The 20841-nt window shown below is 43.0% G+C and overlaps 4 protein-coding genes across 7 annotated transcripts; 3 read left to right on the top strand and 1 right to left on the bottom strand.

Annotated features, from left to right (window-relative positions):
* Positions 1-102: 102 nt before the first annotated feature.
* Positions 103-12866, top strand: LOC108113600 (neurofibromin). Of its 4 annotated transcripts, XR_005993847.1 has the most exons (19): positions 103-414; positions 665-808; positions 929-1313; positions 1370-1511; positions 1568-2161; positions 2221-2542; positions 2608-3160; positions 3220-3757; positions 3817-5408; positions 5472-6078; positions 6132-8487; positions 8552-8806; positions 8866-8961; positions 9521-9610; positions 9930-10132; positions 10192-10378; positions 10436-10601; positions 10781-11007; positions 11672-12866. XR_005993847.1 is itself a non-coding variant. In XM_041818673.1 (18 exons), the coding sequence occupies exons 1-18, from the start codon at positions 358-360 to the stop codon at positions 10900-10902; spliced, it is 8409 nt and encodes a 2802-aa protein (XP_041674607.1). In that variant the 5' UTR covers positions 103-357; the 3' UTR covers positions 10903-12866. The 4 variants fall into 4 exon arrangements, 3 of the variants coding, with proteins under 3 accessions (XP_041674607.1, XP_017079742.2, XP_041674608.1); XM_041818673.1 differs by having other exon boundaries at positions 10781-12866; XM_017224253.2 differs by lacking the exon at positions 10781-11007.
* Positions 12867-13079: 213 nt separating this feature from the next.
* On the bottom strand, positions 13080-14088 carry LOC108113568. The gene is given in 5 exon segments (XM_017224160.2): positions 13080-13413; positions 13415-13537; positions 13540-13696; positions 13930-14039; positions 14041-14088. Coding segments are annotated over 5 exon segments (591 nt in total). The 3' UTR covers positions 13080-13260.
* Positions 14089-14855: 767 nt separating this feature from the next.
* On the top strand, positions 14856-15850 carry LOC108113551 (enhancer of split mdelta protein). The gene has a single exon (XM_017224145.2). It carries the CDS (start codon positions 14948-14950, stop codon positions 15464-15466), a length of 519 nt encoding a protein of 172 aa, XP_017079634.1. The 5' UTR covers positions 14856-14947; the 3' UTR covers positions 15467-15850.
* Positions 15851-17714: 1864 nt separating this feature from the next.
* LOC108113537 (enhancer of split mgamma protein) lies at positions 17715-18633 on the top strand. The gene has a single exon (XM_017224132.2). The coding sequence runs from the start codon at positions 17816-17818 to the stop codon at positions 18431-18433; it is 618 nt and encodes a 205-aa protein (XP_017079621.1). The 5' UTR covers positions 17715-17815; the 3' UTR covers positions 18434-18633.
* Positions 18634-20841: the final 2208 nt, after the last annotated feature.

A 20841-nucleotide genomic window follows, 5' to 3' on the forward strand; every position in this document is an offset into this window, starting at 1 on the left:
ACGCGGTTCGCGGATAATTGGTGTGACCAGCTAACTGAGCGTGAAAAATGTCGGTGCTTTTTAGCTACTTCTTAAAGGCGTTTCGGTATTATGGGCGGGAAGGAAGGCTCTTATATACTTATACTTGTTAGAATAAACATTTAAAGACCAGCCTGTAAATCCTTTAAAAAATATAGAGCTCGAAGGTTGCTAACTAACGTGAAAAGAAGAAAGTGAACACCTCAGGAACACAAAAAACACCTAGGATAAGAAGCAAAGATGGAAATCTCACCCTTGCCCCACGAACTAATGCTGAACCTTTTAAGCACAAAAATGCAGTAAAAAGCGGATAAACAATAGTTAAAAGACGACAACAAGATGACCCAAAAGCCAGGCGAGTGGGCTAGTGCCCTTTTGGCTCGTTTCGAGGATCAGGCAAGTGTTTTTCAACGACTTTTCGGTAGCTGCGTTTCCTAAGGGAAAAAATGTACCTGCTGCTCTGCCTCTTGCTCCCCCACACATGCTCACACCATCCGTCTGACTGCTTGTGTGTGTATCTCACCCGTTCTATGTGTGTTAGCTCTCAATCAAATGCGTGGGTGAGCGAGACAGAGACAATAACAATAACATAGACGGTCCGCATGAATGAAATGGAATTTAATCAATCAATCGTTGGTATTTGTAGCTGCCGAACAGAATTGGGGCCTATGGCACGCAAGCCAGGATGAGCCAGGACCAACTCGTAGCCTGTCTGATCCACATATCCCGCTACCGTTTCTCCCTGGTAATTTCTGGGTTGACTAAGATGCTGCAAAGGGTTAATGAGGCGGTGAGTACTCCAAAACACTTCCGAACAACTTATTAAAAATATATTGCCTATCTTAAGGCGCTAGGGGATAAGGATAAGAGCTTTTTTAATTCGTACTAATAAAAATCTTTCCCATTGTAGGCCCTTCAAAACCGCCATGAGCCGGAGCGCTGCTACTTCGAATCGCTGGTTATCATACTGACCACCCTGGAACGGTGTCTGACCAACCAGACCAAGGACACAGCACGCTTCGAGGAGGCAATGAATGTGAAGCTCCTGCTGCGCGAAATTTCCCAGTTTGTCGACGTTCAGAGCGACAACAATCCGAATGCTGCCCAGCTCAAGGCTCTGGCATCCAAAGTGCTCTTTGCCCTGTCGCAGAATCACTTCTCGGCGGTGTTTAATCGCATCTCGGCGAGGATTCAGGAGCTGACATCCTGCTCTGAGGAGAATCCAGACTATAATGACATCGAATTGATTCAACACATCGACATGGACATGATAAAGCTTACCAAGTTGCTGCAAGGTAGATGTTTTAAATCAATTTAAAACAAAATAATCTTTAAATACTGCAATTTGCAGAAACCATCACAAAGTTTCGATCGAAACGTGCTCCTCCCTTGATTTTACTTTACTCACTGGAGAAGGCTATTTGGAACTGGATTGAGTACCATCCACAGGAGTTTCAAGACTTGCAACGAGGAACCAATCGAGATATATCCACGTATGACTTTAATATAAATTCTTAAAGATCGAATAATATTAATTAACATATCTTAGCTGCTGGGAACCCCTCATGGACTTTGTGGAGTATTTTAAAACTGAAAATAAAAAGAGCAAAACACTTGTGTGGCCACTCCAAATGCTTTTGCTGATACTGAATCCCTCCTGTCTAGAAGCCGTCGTCAACGAACTGCAACAGTCAGAGAAGGAGAAAGAAAAGGAGAAGGAAAAGGTGGCCTCAAAATCGGGCCAATCCACTTCCAGGGACAAAGATTTTTCTGCTAAACAGTTCATTGAGAGCATCAAGCGGGGACTAGGTCAGCACTCGCCATCGAAGCAAGTCACCGAATCCGCGGCCATTGCCTGTGTAAAGCTGTGCAAGGCGTCAACTTACATCAACAATACCGACTCCAACAATGTGGTCTTTAAGCTGGTGCAGTTTTTCATTAACGATCTCAAGGCTCTGCTCTTCAATCCGGCCAAGCCCTTTTCCCGCGGCCAGGGTTATAACTTTGCGGACATCGAGCTAATGATTGACTGCTGGGTTTCGTGTTTCCGGATAAATCCCCACAATATCGAAGCGCTTAAAGTTTGCCTAAATTTGTCCTCGCCGCAGGCCTATCATTTTGTCATTGTTTGTTCCCTGCTAAGGTAATTATTTTGATTACTTATTTACTACATCTTTTTTACTTACATTTGTATGCTTTAAGGTTGGCACACATATACGTGGACTTTCGCTTGCAGAACAAGAATCCCTTTAGGATTGTCAACCAACCCAGATTGTCTTGGTGGCCACAAACTGATGTGGTTCATTATCGCTCCGCTGAGTTGAGGGCTCTCTTCACGGATACTCTTAATAAGGCCACCCAGGGTTATATAGCCCATACACCACTGCGATACATTACCTCTTTGACGCTCAAATCGAAAGATACCCAGAAGGGTTTGACCCGTGCTGAAGAGGGTCCCGCGCACAAAATGTTATTGTTGCTACTCGTGCGACTTATTCATGCAGATCCCACACTTTTGTTGAATGTAAGTGCTTGAGTAATCAAATAGATATTAGTATTTATCTTCTAACTGTATATGTTATATTTCAGACACAAGGAAAGGTTGCGCATGAAGTACAGAGCTCCACCTTAGAGCTTATTAATGGCTTAGTTAGCTTAGTGCATCAAACCACCATGCCCGACGTGGCACAGGAGGCTATGGAGGCGCTACTCGCTCTGCACGCCCCAGAAAAAATAGAAGTTTGGAATCCAGAGGCTCCCATCAACACGTTCTGGGACGTCAGCTCTCAGGTCTTGTTCTCTATTTCTCAAAAGCTCATCCAGCACCAAATTGCCAACTACACGGATGTCTTAAAGTGGCTGCGCGAGATCCTTATCTGCCGAAATACTTTCCTTCAGCGACACAAGGATTATGCACATGTGGGGAGTCAGATTGCCATATGCAAACAAGCTCACATCAAGATGGAAGTGGTTTTCTTTATGTACCTGTGGAGTGTTGATTTAGATGCGGTGTTGACATCGTTGTCTTGTTTTGGATTGTTGTGCGAGGAGGCCGAGATATGCTGTAGTTCCGATGAGTTGACAGTGGGCTTCATTATGCCGAATTATCACATATACCAAGAGTTGGCTCAGTTGTCCACATGTGAGTTATATAAAATAATCCTATTTATTCTATAATTATTTGTTATATCTACATTTTAGCTGCAACTGACTCTCGGATTTGTTTCTTCGACAACACTCATGGAAATGTGCTTAGCCGCCTTACACTCCAAAAGCGTATCATGACCCTGTTACGCAAGATCGAGCACTGTGTGCATGGTGTGCAGCCAGCCTGGGAGGAAACCTTTCGTAACTGGGAAGTGTCCAGCAAGGTCTTGCAAACTTATCCCAAATGTAAAGGCGAAGATGGCCAAGCGGAGGTGTTTCATCGTGGCATGGGCAAGAGGAGAGCGAGTCACCAGAGCTCAGAGCACGATCTGGAGGAGCAGATCAACGAGTGGGCCAACATGACATGGTTCCTATTGGCCCTGGGTGGAGTCTGTCTTCATAAACGCAGCAGTAGCCGGCAAATGTTGCTACAGCAATCGCAGAACAATGCCTCCTTAGGATCTCTGGCTCAAAATTCTCTTTACTCAAGCTCAACAAGTTCCGGACATGGTTCTCTGCATCCTAGTACGGTTTCACTATCCACACTCCCACCAGCACCACCACAAGATGTCAGCTATTGCCCTGTAACACAGTAAGATCAATATTCATACTTTGTATTTAACACTTTTAATCTGTAATTTTGTATGCTAGATTCGTCGGCCAACTACTGCGTCTATTGGTTTGCAGCAACGAAAAAATTGGCCTTAATATCCAGAAGAACGTGAAGGAACTTGTGGGCGAGGAAATGTCCACCCAGCTGTACCCCATACTGTTCGACCAAGTTAGAGCCATCGTTGAGAAATTCTTCGATCAGCAGGGACAAGTGAACGTTAATGTAACCGACATCAATACGCAGTTCATCGAACACACCATTTATATTATGAAATCCATCCTGGATCCCAAAGCCAGCAAAGATCCCAACAATGATCAACCCTCGCCATCAGAACATTTAGGAGTTACAAGCATCGAGGGCATGATGCTTGGAATTGTGCGCTATGTTCGCCACTTGGATATGACTGTGTATGCCATTCGAATCAAGACCAAACTGTGCCAGCTAGTGGAGGTAATGATGAAGCGACGTGACGATCTCGCCTTTCGCCAGGAGATGAAGTTTCGGAACAAGCTGGTAGAATACTTAACCGACTGGGTAATGGGCACCTCTCATCAAATTGCGCCGCCCAGCTCAGCGGATGCAGCTATTCTCACCAATACATCACTTATCTTTCGTGACCTGGACCAAGCCTGCATGGAGGCAGTTGCAGCTCTGTTACGTGGCCTACCCCTTCAGCCGGAAGAATCGGATAGAGGCGATTTAATGGATGCGAAGAGTGCCCTCTTTTTGAAGTATTTTACTCTGTTTATGAACCTGTTGAATGATTGTATCGACAGCTCGGAAGCGGAAAAGGAGATGAACAATACTCCACTACTGCCTCCACGTCCTCGAATGGCAGCTGGAAAGCTTACTGCACTGCGTAATGCCACCATCCTGGCCATGTCCAATTTACTAGGTGCCAACATCGACTCGGGCTTAATGCACTCCATCGATCTGGGTTATAATCCGGATTTGCAAACCCGTGCCGCTTTTATGGAAGTTCTAACACAAATCCTTCAACAAGGCACTGAATTCGATACCCTGGCTGAAACGGTCCTAGCAGATCGCTTTGAGCAACTTGTTCAACTGGTAACAATGATAAGTGACAAGGGTGAGCTCCCCATAGCCATGGCATTGGCCAATGTGGTGACCACTTCCCAAATGGACGAGCTGGCCAGAGTCCTAGTCACCTTGTTCGATGCCAAACACCTGCTTTCTCCTCTTTTGTGGAACATGTTTTACCGGGAAGTGGAGGTCTCTGACTGCATGCAGACGCTCTTCCGTGGAAATTCGCTGGGCAGTAAAATCATGGCCTTCTGTTTTAAAATCTACGGTGCGAGCTATCTACAAATGCTGCTAGAGCCGTTGATTCGACCGTTGCTGGATGAGGAGGAGGAAACCTGCTTTGAAGTAGATCCAGCTCGCTTAGATCCGACGGAGGATATTGAGCATCATAGGAACAACCTGATTGCGTTGACCCAGAAGGTCTTTGACGCCATCATCAATTCGTCGGATCGGTTTCCACCGCAACTACGCTCAATGTGCCATTGCCTCTACCAAGTGCTAAGCAAACGCTTTCCAAACCTTCTCCAGAACAACATCGGTGCAGTAGGCACGGTAATTTTCCTGCGCTTCATCAATCCAGCCATAGGTGAGATATTCAACCATTTTTTTTTACAAGCTTACTTCTTTTTAACATGTCTTTCGCTTTCAGTGTCGCCTCAGGAACTCGGAATTGTGGACAAGCAGGTGCACAGCTCGGCGAAACGAGGACTGATGCTTATGTCAAAGATCCTTCAGAATATTGCTAACCACGTGGAGTTCTCTAAGGAACAGCACATGTTGTGCTTCAACGATTTCCTGCGTGATCACTTCGAAGCCGGTCGACGGTTCTTTATACAGATTGCATCCGACTGCGAGACGGTGGATCAGACTTCGCACAGTATGAGTTTTATTTCGGATGCGAACGTACTAGCCCTGCATCGCTTACTGTGGACACACCAGGAGAAGATCGGGGACTACCTATCCAGCAGTCGAGATCACAAGGCGGTTGGAAGGCGGCCGTTCGACAAGATGGCCACTTTGCTAGCCTATTTGGGTCCACCGGAACATAAGCCTGTGGACTCGCACATGATGTTCAGTTCGTATGCACGCTGGAGCTCCATTGACATGTCGTCGACCAACTTCGAGGAGATTATGGTCAAGCACCAGATGCATGAGAAGGAGGAGTTCAAGACCCTAAAGTCGATGAACATATTTTATCAGGCAGGGACAAGCAAATCTGGGTATCCTGTCTTTTACTACATAGCGAGAAGATATAAGTAAGTGGATCAGTTAATTTAAAAGGATTTCTTTAACTATATTTGTCTTTTAGGATTGGAGAAACCAACGGGGATCTGCTGATCTACCACGTCATACTCACGCTGAAACCCTTCTGCCATTCACCATTCGAGGTGGTCATCGATTTTACGCATACTTGCTCCGACAATCGATTCCGCACCGAGTTCCTACAAAAGTGGTTCTATGTCCTGCCCACAGTAGCCTATGAAAATGTTCACGCAGTTTACATATATAACTGCAACTCGTGGGTGCGTGAGTATACAAAATTCCACGATCGCATCCTGGCACCGTTGAAGGGAAATCGCAAGCTTCTCTTCCTGGAATCGCCAAACAAACTTTCTGATTTCATCGACGCGGAACAGCAAAAATTGCCGGGTGCGACTCTTTCGTTGGACGAAGATCTAAAGGTGTTTAGCAACGCCCTGAAACTTAGCCATAAAGATACAAAAGTAGCCATCAAAGTAGGACCTACTGCACTACAAATTACTTCTGCAGAAAAGACAAAGGTACTGGCTCACTCGGTGCTCCTAAATGATGTATACTACGCCTCCGAAATTGAGGAAGTATGTTTGGTGGACGACAACCAGTTTACCTTGTCGATAACCAACGAAAGTGGCCAGCTTAGCTTTATTCACAACGATTGCGATAACATTGTCCAGGCCATTATACACATTCGGAATCGCTGGGAGCTTAGCCAGCCGGATTCGGTGACAGTTCACCAAAAGATCCGACCAAAGGATGTGCCTGGAACATTGCTGAACATGGCGCTACTCAATCTGGGATCATGTGACCCCAATCTAAGGACTGCTGCTTACAATTTGCTTTGTGCTCTGACCGCCACATTTGACCTGAAGATTGAGGGACAGCTCCTCGAAACTCAAGGTCTTTGTATACCCTCCAATAATACCATATTTATCAAGTCCGTGAGCGAGAAATTGGCAACCAATGAACCGCACCTAACCCTGGAATTCCTGGAAGAGTCCATACAGGGCTTCCAACGCAGCACTATTGAGCTAAAGCATTTGTGCTTGGAGTACATGACGCCATGGTTAAAAAATCTTGTCAAGTTCTGCAAGTCCAATGATGATTCCAAGAAACTAAAGGTCTCTCAAATTTTAGACAAGCTCATCAATTTAACCATTGACCAGAAAGAAATGTATCCCTCAGTCCAGGCAAAAATATGGGGTTCGATTGGACAGATACCCGAGCTCATCGACATGGTTTTAGATAACTTCCTGCACAAATCGATCACATATGGCCTGGGATCTCCGCAGGTGGAGATTATGGCGGACACGGCGGTGGCTCTCGCTTCAGCGAACGTCCAATTGGTGTCCAAAAAGGTCATAACCCGTATTTGCCGGGTCATGGATAAATCTTGCACGAATCCCACGCAGTATCTGGAGCAGCACATGATGTGGGACGATATTGCAATACTCGGTCGGTACCTGCTCATGTTGTCCTTCAACAACTGTTTGGATGTGGCCACTTCGGTGCCGTATCTATTCCACACCATCACGTTTTTGGTCTGTTCGGGATCACTGTCGATGCGAGCCTCAACCCATGGCCTGGTAATTAACATCATCCACTCGCTGTGTACCTGCACGAATCCTTCCTTTTCGGAGGAGGCTCAGCGTGTCCTTCGACTATCCCTGGATGAGTTCTCACTCCCCAAGTTCTATCTGCTCTTCGGCATCAGCAAGGTCAAGTCAGCAGCAGTGACTGCATTCCGTTCCAGCTGTCGTCATCCCACGGATAAGTGGCTTGGAAATGAGAGAGTTACGCAACCTCTGCCTGCAGATCGGGAGCGTTTATCCCTTCCATCCCTAGAGGTCATTACGGATGCCTTACTTGAAATTATGGAAGCTTGCATGCGAGATGTTCCGGACTGCGAATGGCTTAACACCTGGACCTCCTTAGCCCGCAGTTTTGCCTTCTGCTATAATCCAGCTCTCCAGCCAAGAGCGCTAATAGTTTACGGATGCATTAGCAAAAGTGTAACCGACCACGAAGTGAAGCAGTTGCTCCGCATCCTGGTCAAAGCCTTGGAATCATTCAATGATCTCATCCTGATCGAAGCGCTAGTGATGTGTTTGACTCGCATTCAACCGTTACTGCGACCAGAGTCGCCTATTCATCGAGCCCTCTTTTGGGTTGCCATTTCGGTACTGCAGCTGGACGAGATTACCCTCTATGGAGCTGGTCTTGCCCTGCTTGAGCAGAATTTGCACACGCTCAAGTCACAAGGCTGCTTTGACAAGAAGGAGACCATAGCCGAGGTAATGATGAAGACAAGGGAAAAACTGGAGTGGCACTTTAAGCAACTGGATCATGCCGTGGGTCTTTCATTCCGCAGTAATTTCCACTTCGCCCTGGTGGGGCATTTGATAAAGGTAAGTTTTAGTTTTATATCTTATATATTCCGAATTTATTATATACCTTTATCATCTTTATCAGGGCTTCCGTCATCCTACACCCACTACAGTTTCTCGCACTTCTCGAGTGTTAACCATGCTGCTGGGTATCATAGCCAAGCCGCTGCATCGGGACAAGTTCGAGGTGACGCCTGATAGTGTGGCCTATTTGACTGCTCTGGTGGCTGTCTCGGAGGAAGTCCGTTCAAGGTGTCATGTGAAGCACGCCTTGCCCCGCTGGCCCGCCGATCTGAGTAGCAGTGTGGAAAATGGCGAAGCATCAGGAGGAGTACAAGCCGTAAGATTAGAAGTGATTGATCCGTGCAGGTTATGCTTATATTTTGCAATCCACCTTAGATTGGCCTGCCCCTGTCTCGTCGACAAAAAAGTTGGGACATTTTAGATCAGTCCGCCTTGCAGTTTGCCCGCCAACACAAGGTTCCCACTCTTCAGGTAAGCTCATAAGATTGATATAGTCGAGCTGTATTCCCCACTTGTTCGAAATTTGCTGTACAAAAGTTGTTATAACCATCTGCTATAGTAACTTTTGGCTATCTACTTGAGTTTATATATTCAATCCTAAATATTCTATATATATATATATATCCCACCTACTATGTATTATCAACTATCTATCGAGATCAGCCGTTGCATAACTAATAATCGTTCAATGATTTTTTCTTTTCTCTTTTTATGTTTGATTTGAATATAAAAAAAACGTTACATATAAATCACAATGTATACTCGTTAATACCGTATTTATGCCATAATCTGCCTGCCGAATCTTACATCTAATTGGTGCTTGTAACTCATCAATTTCGATATTACTATATGTCTTATATAAAATATAAACTATAAACTGCCACCTGCCACTTCTACTACTACTACTACTACTACGCATGAACATTGTCATTTGATTTACGTTTGATTTGGTTACCGAAACCCGCTAAAACTACAACTCCAACATCAACACTGTGCCAAAAAACAACAACATTAAAATAAACATCCGTAGAACGCGCGGGTTTTGTTCAAAACTCAACGCTCATTCTCGGTGCCGACAACCAAAGATCCAAATAATGCAACCGGCATCGAAGAACGTCAGGTATTGCTCAACAAAACTTATCTCTTAGCTAAACTAACTTACTACCCCACTAAATCCTATATTTATAAGCTCGCTACTAATCCCCACTCTAAAATTTACATTGATGTTTCGCTGTAATGTCATTTAGTTTTGTTATCCTTGCATGGCACTGAATGAAGGCAGAAAAATGCCACCAACTTCACTCCATGGCCAACTGCACATCTCGAATTAATCGTAGATTTTTCATCTTCACTATTTTCTTTCAATTCATATCTGTGTGTAATTGGATTGCTCTTCTATAGACAACATTGTTAATAACTTTCATTATATTATTAAACAGGAACGCGGCTCGCGTTCTTCGGTATCTAATGAGTCGAATGTCCTGCTCGATCCCGAAGTCTTGCCTGATTTGTCCATACAAGCCCTGGTGTTGACTGTCTTGGCCACTTTGGTCAAGTATTCTTCGGATGAGGGCGAAACGCGTGTTTTATATCAGTATTTGGCCGAAGGATCGGTGGTCTTTCCAAAGGTGTTCCCAGTTATGTGAGTAAATGCATTTATATTCTTTTTGAAAAATATTAATATGGTCTTTAATTTTCTAGTCATTCACTGCTGGATCAAAAGATTAACAATATTTTGTCAGTGTCACACGATCAAGTAGTGCTAAACTCTGTACAGAACATCATACAAAATATGTTGGCCAGCGAAGATCCCTCACAGCAGCAGCTTCACTTCCTACAAAGCTGTGGATTTGGAGGACTCTGGAGGTTTGCGGGACCTTTCACCAAGGTAAGATAATAAATCTACATAAGAAGACATAATATACAAACCGAAATATATTTTTAGTACAATATGATGGGAGAATCTTCTGAGCTGTTTGTCAACTGTTTGGAGGCCATGGTTGAGACCTGTTTGCCAGGTGATGAATCCGCCCCGGTGCCACCATCCCCGCGTCCCTATAACCTTAGCTCCAGTCTAAGTAGCCTAACCCTGGGTTCCCCCACGGACAAAGGTTAGTATCCGTTAGAGATTTCCCTTTAGCTTTTGCCCAGCTATACCGTAATGCATTGCTTTAACCTATAGAGCGTTTACTTTTCAATAGCAAGCTCCATTGAATGAACACAGAATTTTACAAACAGTATTTACTCAAACTTAACCTTTTCTTTATATCACACCAATTGCGATATATAGCATTCTCATCGGAATCATTAGATTTTTATGACAATTGCCCAGGCAGCGTCAGCAGCCTGCGCCGCGCCTCACACAGCAAATCACGCGCCAAACATCGAATTAACGACAGCCCATCACATTAAACGTTCAACAAGTAAAATACAAAAAATAAATTAAAATATAAAAACTGCAACTAAAGACAAACTAAGAATAGCTGAAAACTATGCCACAAAATAACACCACGATTGGTAACAAATATGTATTTCGTAGTTATATAAGCTTTGCCAAATGGAATTATAGTCCCAACACTCGAAACTATTCATTTTTGTAATTTTATGGACACCATATTTAATATGCAAATTGTTAAACACAAAACCAACAAAAACCCCAAAAGGGAATCTCACAAAGATAATGCACTTAATCGTACACGCATTAGCAAATTGATGTTGAAGATTTGAGAATATATATTGATGATAAATCTGGTACCTTGAAGCATTTACAAAATATTTTCGAAATCATTTGGGTGATTTAAATGCACCTTATGTAGCTCAGTAGTGTAGTGTTGTCATAAATATTTGTTGTTCCAAAAAATCTAAAAAAGTAAAAAAATGTAATTCACGATAGCTAAATTGTAACAGAGACCGAAAATATATTTCTGATATTTGCATGCCAAGAGCCTGTAAGAGATTCAGTTTCCAGTAGCTAATAATAACTAAACACAGAAAATACATCAAGATCAAGATTTTTATATATATTTTCATTGGAAATTATATTTTTTACGAGCGAATAGATAATTAAAGTAAATTATAAGTATTTTTAATAATCTTCACCGCTTTTTTGCCCAGATTTTCATTTCACCACCCAACTATTCCCTTCCTCGATATGTTTATGCAACTTTTATCTTACTTTCAGCTGCATGAATAACAACTACAAACCCGCGCACTAGACGTACCACACTAATCGCAAAAGTAATGCGTTTCCTAAATCTGTTTAAAAAGTGCTTTTAGAGAACGTGAAAACCCCCACAGAATGTCGTACAAAAAGATAGAATATTTATATATATTGGTATACGTATGTATAGAATGTCCAGAACCGATGGCCACTAAATGCGAAAGGAGGAAATGAACACGTTACTTGATATGTGTAAAAATGAATGTATATAAAAGTGTATGTGTAGAAAAGAGAGAATAGTGGATCGAGGATATTGTAAGCCCCATATAGAACAAGATATCGAACGGAAATATTTTTAAACATTTACCGATTGTACATTTACAAGTTTGCAATCCGCAACAGCAACTAGGCACACGAAGTCCACCAGTTCCTGAGAAGATGACCACGACCAGGCGAAACGGAGTTAACCAAGAAAGCGATTAAAGGCAAAATCAAACGAAACAAACAAAAGAATAACTTAAAGCTTTAAGAAAACGACATGTCCCCCCACATGTCGTTTGCATTGTTTTGTATTATAAAAAGAATCTCCCCGCAGCAAATGTATCAGATGGCATTTATTTTTTTGTAATCTAATTATTTCTAATTTTTTTTTTTTGTGTGAAACCAAGTTTATCCTACATTAGTCTTTACTAATTTATTTCATCAGCATATTTTCCAAGAAAATTCGAAAACACCAAAAACTAAACGAGAATAAGCTTAAAAGAAACGACCCAGTCCGCTTTAAATATAATTTAGTTTTTAAGCACAAACCAAGATTTTAATCGAAATAGATTTAATAAGCGAAAAGAATCGAACCAAAATAAAACCTTACGAACGTTACACATTTGTACCTCTTATTAAACAATAAACGAAACAAATTAGTCGGTTATACTAAATTTCTAGCACATGGATTTTAAACTGTATTTGGCGTTACCCGCATATTAAACATGAACAATTTTTTAACTAAATGAGCGAATTATGGAACAGGATTCTATACAATATTATTAATCTAAATGTATATGTGTGTGTTGCTATATGTGTATTAAACGAATATGTATCTTTGTATATTAAAGCCACTTGAAGATATTTATGAAATGTTAATGTCCCCAAAACTATCACTGTACAAGAATATCGAACAAATTTAAATACTTTCAATTAAAATGTTTAATGATTATAAGAATGTTTGTTTTATTGGGAATTTTTAAACCCTTAGACCAATATTTTACGGAATTACTTTACAATATTTTACTTAAAATCCTTGATCACTTCCCTGCCAGCAGATTTCCAACTTCAGATGTAAAAACCCACCCCACATAAGAAGAATGATTCATCATTGTCAGAAGCTTATCCCTCTTCTTAAATCTCGCATCCATGCAAATTGCCGCAATTGAATTCTTTGTTTTTGCATATGGCTGTCTTCCTTCAGTCATCCCAAAACCCATATCAAAACATTGCAACTCTGATGATCTCAGAAACCTCCCCCACGAAGAATACTGGAAATGTACGAAATCAGTGCCATCAGATGTCAGCGATGTCACTGGTGCCGTTTTCTGTTTGTTAACTTCTCGATTTCATGAACGCGATTGCAGCGACCCCTTGGTCTTGAATTTGAACTGAAACTCACCCTCGGGCAGGTGGATTTCGTCAATGGCCCAATCCGAAATGCCCAATCTCGCAAAATGCGCCAAACAAGTGTCACAGCTGACCGAAGCCGAGGCCGAGGTTGAGAAACCGGGAGCAGGAGTGCGGCACAATCCCAATACTTGTGGGAATGTCTCCAGTTAACTTTCTCACGATGCACATGCACCGACACCGACCGACCCATCCGAGCACCGGCTGTTTGCCGCTTGTCTGCTTGCCTGGGTGGTGCTATGCCGTTCCGTTGGTGGTGGTTGCTTCAGTGGTTGCTGCTGCTTCTGGTGCTCCGTGCCCGTAAGTGTAACGCAATGTCGCGCCAAAGAGGAAATGAGGTCTGTGTGACTGTGCGCCAAAAGGAAAGAATCAACAGTGAGAGAAAGTTATGTTACTTGCGATATAAAGAACATACGAAAATAATAGCAGTCATGATCAGGCCTTCATCTAAACAAACCACAGATAATGGTTAAGAAGATACTGATCGGATTTATAATATTAATAATACCTAAAACTTCTCAGAAATTTATATGTATTCAAATTAAAATGTAAACTCAAAACCAATTTTCTCTCAGTGTCCCTACACGCACACTAAAAACAGCCCTCACCCATGTGCAACAATGGCATTGCCTCGACGAGATTGGCTCTTTGGCTTAAGTGAGGACGGCACGCATGGGGCACGACTCTCTTTTCTCGAGAGGAATGGGAACAAGGGAGCAATGAGCGGGAAGAGTGGCACGGATGGCTGGCAGGCAGGTCGAGGTCATGTCGATGCCGATGCCGATGTCGTGTGTGCGTGTGGTGCGCTGCTGGTGGTGGTGGTTGATTGCTCTGGCTCTCGTCTTTCCTTGTCTCTTCTTCTACTTGCCCCTCACCTAAGACCCTTTTTGTGGCTGTTGCGCCGGCGCACGGTAACAGCACGAGGAAGAGAGACGCCCAAAGAGAGTGAGCTACTCGGCGTGGCGAAGATATGAAGAACGTGTTACTGGGCCCTAGTCAATGCACTGGAAATAACTTTTACTTCAAGACATAAAATTAAGAAAAAAATACTTAATAGTGTGATCATGCACTGTTCTGATAAGTTAAGAATTATATTACATATTTAGTAATAATGACTAAATTATTTACTATTTTGTAAAGAGAAAGCAATAAAAGCAATAAAATCTAAGAAAACTTTTGGCTAATTTTAATTAAACTAACTTTTTTATTTTAGTAACATATCCAAGGTATATCACCTATAGATTAAGATAAGTGCACACAGAGAGAGAGAGAGAGAGAGCTACAGCGGCTTCCGCCCGATCCAATTTTTTTTGATGTTGCACACGTGCAGCGCCGAGGGAATCTTGCCACAAGCAGAGAGTGACCCGATTGATGCTTCGTGGTGATCGTCGGTGTGGAGGAGCATTGTGATCGCAGTGCGTAGTGGCAGTTAGGGGAGGATTTCGATTTCGCAAGTGTACGGCACCGGCAGCTACGACGCTGTGTGGCAGCTACAAAAAGGATCAGTTTACCTTGCGGCAAGATCATTCCTCAAGTGACTACCGTGCAGTGCACAACGGCAGCAGCAACATCGCAACTTTATTTACAAACAATCACAACACCAAAGCCAAACATACATTATACACAATGGCCGTGCAGGGTCAGAGATTTATGACCAAGACTCAGCATTACCGAAAGGTAACCAAACCTCTGCTGGAGCGCAAAAGACGCGCACGGATGAACTTGTATCTGGATGAGCTCAAAGATCTTATAGTGGACACAATGGATGCGCAGGGCGAACAAGTCAGCAAGTTGGAAAAGGCGGACATTCTGGAGCTTACCGTCAACTATCTGAAGGCACAGCAGCAGCAGCGAGTGGCCAATCCGCAATCTCCACCAGCCATACAGGTTAATTTGGACAAATTCCGTGCCGGATACACCCAGGCTGCCTACGAGGTCTCACACATATTCTCCACCGTTCCCGGTTTGGATCTCAAGTTCGGCACTCATCTGATGAAGCAGTTGGGACACCAGTTGAAGGATATGAAACAGGAAGAAGATTACTCCGAAATGGCTGAAGAGCCAGTAAATCTATCCGATCAAAAACGCTCCAAGTCCAAGGAAGAGGATATACCCCATGGCGAAGATGTCTGGCGTCCCTGGTGAAGAACATCCCAAATACACGCAACCAATTATACATTGATAGCTTTACTACTCGGTTTCATGAAGAAACAATCCAAGTTTTCCAAGGTCTAGTGTAAACATTTGCCTCAGAATCGTATTTAGTTGGTAGTTGATTTGATATGATGTGATGTTCCTGTGATAGTTCTTAAGTTCGTATTTTGTATTTGATCTCCCATAGGCTTAACGATTCATGTATTTAATTGATTGTAATTTATTTTATCAACGTAACAAAGAGCTTCCCCACCGAGCTTCCACTTAGTTTCATTAAGGAAATATACTCTTGAATGCTTTAAATTTACATTTTTGCTTTACAACTTTTAATGTAAGCTATGAACACTGGAATAATAAAAAGAAAATAAACCAAAACATAAAGAGCGTTATATATAATATATTCGGGTCATTATTGGCTTAGTTATAGTCAAAACTCTGGTTAACATAATTTCCCACTTTTCATCAGCCTCATTTAAAAAAAAGCAAAAATTTTACTTTTCCGACCTTAACTGCAGAAATGTAAAGAATTAGAAAACAAGCTCAACAAGGTATTACATTACATATTGTCCATTATTGGCTTAGTTCTAATAAAAATACTGTCATTTGAGGGGGAAATCGGGGAAATCCAAAATTACCATTTTTATAAGGCGTTACATGTTTTTGTGAAAAATGGCACCAATTGGAAATTTTAAACTGTGAATGCAGTTCGACTAGTAATTAGAAAACAAGCTCAACGAGGTATTACATTCTATATTTGGAACATTATTGGCTAAGATATGGGAACAATACTGTAATTTTGGGGAAACAAAGGTAACCCGAATTTCGCATTTTTCATAAGGGGTAACATCATCAAAATTTGTGGAAAATGGCAAAAATTGGACATTTTAAACTGTGAATGCGATTGGACTAGGAATTTGAAAATAAGCTCAAGGAGGTGTGACACTCAATATTTGGACCATTATTGGCTATGTAATGGGAACAATTCTACGCCTTTTTGGGGAAAATCGGTATAAACTAAATTTCGGGTCATCATCAAATTCAAATTCATAATCATCAAAATTTTCGAAAAATGGAAAAAATTTTGGTTTGAAAATGTCATGAATTAGAAAACAAGTTAAACGGGGTATTACATATCATATTCGAAACATTATTGTCTTAGTTAGGGACATAATACTAGGGGTATCATAATTTTTTGCGAAAAATGGTCAACTCGATTTCGAATTTGATTTAAATAAATACCTATTAAATACCTATATTAATTATAGTTTTATACTGATTAAATCTGACCCACCTCAGAAGGTCGAAATGAAGCCACCCCGTTTGAGACCCCACTCTTGTCACAAATCCATGTCATGACCCACCCATCCATCGATTACAAAGGTCCTGGAACGCGAGCAACTTACAGCCGAAAGTGTGTCCACCGCGAGACACACGCGAGCAGCGCTCCAGGATCAACAGCGCTTGCCCGTTTTACATCTTGAATGGAGGGAGTCGGAGAGGTCCTGCCGGGTCAGGGGGATCGGGGAAGTCGAACACACATTAAGCACACTCGACGCACACGAGCAATGTTCCCACAGGATCATAACAGCCGACCAACAAGTGCAGGATGCCGATGCCGTTGACGATGCCCCTGTCCTTGTCCCTTCCTCTGCCGCTAAATACGAACCCGATCCGATTTGGAATGCCAACGGTAAACAGGAAGTCGTCGAGGAATCGCAACGCCTTGTCCTTATCCTTGCCCCCATCCCCCGGCGGAGGTCCTAGCTATCGTGGGAAACCCAGAGGACCCCGATGAGATGGCATAAAGCAGGCAGTTCATTATCCTTATTCCCCTCACCATAGTCAAATCATAACACACAAATCTAGAAACGGCAGCTGTTCGCTCTGCAAATTCCCATGCCCATGTCCATAGCCATAGCCATGCTTGGCTGCTTTTTGCGGGCAGGTGAGCGAGTCGATGTGAGAAACTGAGTAGGAAAGTGTTTCCCACGATCCTGGCAGCGATCCTGCTCCCTGGCTCGGTTGATAAGGGTGCCGGGGTAACAATAAGAAATCGCCTGAACAATAAGGAGCGGTCTCAAGAAGCGGAAGGGTCTATACCGGAGCAACCCTCATGCCAGCACACGAAGCGTGTCGCCGTCCCTTTTGCTCCTCAAATGCCAGCACACACGACGATCTCATTCCTTTGGCCCATTTTGGGGGTTGTTTTCTGGCCGGCTATATAAGGCCAGGCTTCGAAGGTCTCTCAACACACAACGTCTTCGACCGTCAGAGCAACCACAGCTCAAAGAACTCACATTACACCAAGAAATTCGAAAAGGAAAAATAAATACACACAAAATGTCGTCGCTACAAATGTCCGAGATGTCCAAGACCTATCAGTACCGCAAGGTGATGAAGCCTATGCTGGAGAGGAAACGTCGTGCCAGGATCAACAAGTGCCTGGACGAGCTGAAGGATTTAATGGTTGCCACTTTGGAGTCTGAGGGCGAGCATGTCACCCGATTGGAAAAAGCCGATATCCTGGAGCTGACCGTCACACATTTGCAAAAGATGAAGCAACAGCGTCAGCACAAGCGCGCTTCCGGCGATGAGAGCTTGACCCCGGCAGAGGGATTCCGTTCCGGTTACATTCATGCCGTGAATGAAGTCTCCCGTTCTCTGTCCCAACTGCCAGGCATGAATGTCAGCCTGGGCACTCAATTGATGACCCACTTGGGACAACGTCTTAACCAGATCCAGCCAGCCGAAAAGGAGCCTTTGCCAGTGACCGCTCCACTCTCCGTGCAGATTGCCAGTCGGGATGCCTACTCCGTGCCCATTTCTCCAGTCTCCAGCTACGCCGGCAGCCCCAACTCGAATGCCAGTTCAGCCAGCCATTCGCTTTTGACCACCATCGATGTTACCAAGATGGAGGACGACAGCGAGGATGAGGAGAACGTCTGGCGTCCCTGGTAGAAGGGAATAACTTTTCCCACATCAATGAAAAGAACGAAGGAGAGATCATAGAAAGTAAAAGTCTTCCGAGTCAATGGAATTCCCCATCCGACTCCCAACCTAGTTTTAAGTTAACACCGTACACACACAAAGCTTTAGATGAGGACGCGCAGTTCATGTGATAACTAAATAAATAATAAATTATATAGATAAAATTGAAAGATCACGACTTTTTTCTGCCACTATTAAGTGAATCACTTTGAGGTGATCATGCAAATTGCTGAGACACTCCCATAGCCAAACAGTTCTCAATAATTTTGCGGTCTAGAACGGAAACGCAATAGCACCTCTGTTTGTCCACTAAAACTATTCGATCGCCCCACGATTGCACACAATTACACACTCACACACACACAATCGAATAGACAAAAGAAAGCGAAAACAATGCCAAGGCCGAAACAAGAAGAATTAAGCAGAAGTAGGAGAAAGAAGCTACCGCTGGACCATGGCCTATGGGTCTCTTTTTTTGGTTGTTGAATTTCGAACACGTGTGCGGACAATAAGCGAAGGTAACACAGAAAATTAGAGTCTTATCTCGGCGTGTCTATTCGAGTTACGACAATGTCGCTCAGACTTAGAGGAAAATAAGAAAACGGGCATAAAGCCTAAGGGAGGAACCCGAAATAGGGATCGAGTCATCATTCATCCCGCATCCATCCTGATTTCGCTTTGTTCTCCTCCTGTTTTTCTTCCCCCGTGATTCTCTTTGGCCACTCGGCTAGAAAATCGTGTGCACAATGGTCAAGGTAAGCTATGGGCACATAATTGCTTCGGATCAGGTAAATGAGTGCCTTGCCCTAGGGCAACTTTAAGATGGAGGAGCCCCAGCCGGGGACAGGATATCGTTTTTTTTATTCTTATTTGGTTCTTTTTTATGGTCTCTGCTTCGGGTCTTTTGGGTTTTTTTTGGTTTCGTTTTTTTTTTTTTTTTTTGATTTGACTGACCCAGCATCATTTGGTTATCTCTGGGCCAAGACCAGTAGCCGATCCCCAGACGCCTCTGTCTTTAAAATCGATGGCAGGGCACAACCAGGGAATAGTCAACGAGATTGGTATCGGGACTGTCTTGGGACTAGCGATGGCCTGGTCTGTTAGGGTGTAATAAATTCAAAGGAACTAAATTTATAGAGATTTTTCAGCTGATTAAAAATCTGTTAACTTGTTAAGACCGAATGTAGATTATCTTTTGAAGATCACCTTCACAACAGGCTCTCTTAAGTGTTTAAACTTAATTTTACATTTCCGTCCTTTTCTCTGGTGCCAGCAATTATTTATGGAAATGTTTAAGAATTGGTGATTAAGAATTTATAAATCCAATTAAATGTATTATAAATAAAAAATCCTACTGAGGAGTTTTATATAGTAACTATCATAAAACATTTATAACATTTTATTGGTATGATCCAGCATTTTTCTCTCTTTTACTTCGTACAGTTCCTGATTAAAATTGAGAGACTTTAATACAATACTATCAATACTAATTCCTCCCATTATAGACTCATTACAAACACTTCCAAACCAAACATAATTAACAAGGTCACCCCACAAAATGGTTTACTATCCCTTCCACCCCAAGATAACTTTATAGCCTTGAAATTAAGGACACTCCTTAAGAGGCATGCAAAATCTTAACTCACGTTCGAACCTTGTCCATCCTTAGATGATCCGATCAGGCGACATAACTGTCGAGCTGACAATAAGAGGACCAACACCAACCAACCCGATCAGACCCAGTTTTCTGTACTATACCCGTACAATGGGCAATAAGAAAAACACAGAACCACAGGGGTATGCAGAGGAATCGCACCCAAAATGCCAAAAAGGAAATGCAGGCACAAAAGATACTTAATCTTATAGGTAAACCCGATGAATGATGAACGAATGGCGGCGACGTAACCGAACCCCCGATACAGCAATCCGGCAATCCGGCGATCGAGCTCGAACGCAAGCCCAAGTCATTAAAAACTACAATACACAAACTGCATACGAATCACTCGAAGACCGAGGCCCAAAGAAAGGGTCTCTTGGAGGTGGTAGGGGAAGGGTCTCATGAAGACAGAAGACCGGGGATTGTAGCCAGAAAAAAAAACTAAATATCAGAAGCGAAGATCGTGAGAAAATGGTTTGGAACGTGGTTCTCACACGATCGACACACCTGCCCTTTTTATGTGTGTGTGTGTATGTGTGTCTGGCTGGGCTAGCTCTGTGTGTGTGTACTTTTACGAATTCAAGATACAAGACCACTTACGGACAAGATCACGACCGACTCGAGCTGCGGCTATATGGCTATAGATCGACATGAAAGAGAAAAGCAGCGTGCGGTAAGTGTGTCTCAGTCGAAGGCTCAGCTTCAGCTTCAACTTTTGTGC

This window comes from Drosophila eugracilis, unplaced genomic scaffold (genome assembly GCF_018153835.1).
Source record: "Drosophila eugracilis isolate 14026-0451.02 unplaced genomic scaffold, ASM1815383v1 contig_367, whole genome shotgun sequence".
NCBI lineage: Eukaryota > Metazoa > Arthropoda > Insecta > Diptera > Drosophilidae > Drosophila > Drosophila eugracilis.

Coding starts and splice junctions, on each gene's coding strand:
- LOC108113551 (XM_017224145.2), top strand. CDS start 14,948: ATGGCCGTGCAGGGTCAGAGATTTATGACCAAGACTCAGCATTACCGA.
- LOC108113600 (XM_041818673.1), top strand. CDS start 358: ATGACCCAAAAGCCAGGCGAGTGGGCTAGTGCCCTTTTGGCTCGTTTC. Junction 3,161..3,219: donor GTTGGCTCAGTTGTCCACAT/GTGAGTTATATA, acceptor TCTACATTTTAG/CTGCAACTGACTCTCGGATT. Junction 10,133..10,191: donor CCAAAGGTGTTCCCAGTTAT/GTGAGTAAATGC, acceptor TTAATTTTCTAG/TCATTCACTGCTGGATCAAA.
- LOC108113537 (XM_017224132.2), top strand. CDS start 17,816: ATGTCGTCGCTACAAATGTCCGAGATGTCCAAGACCTATCAGTACCGC.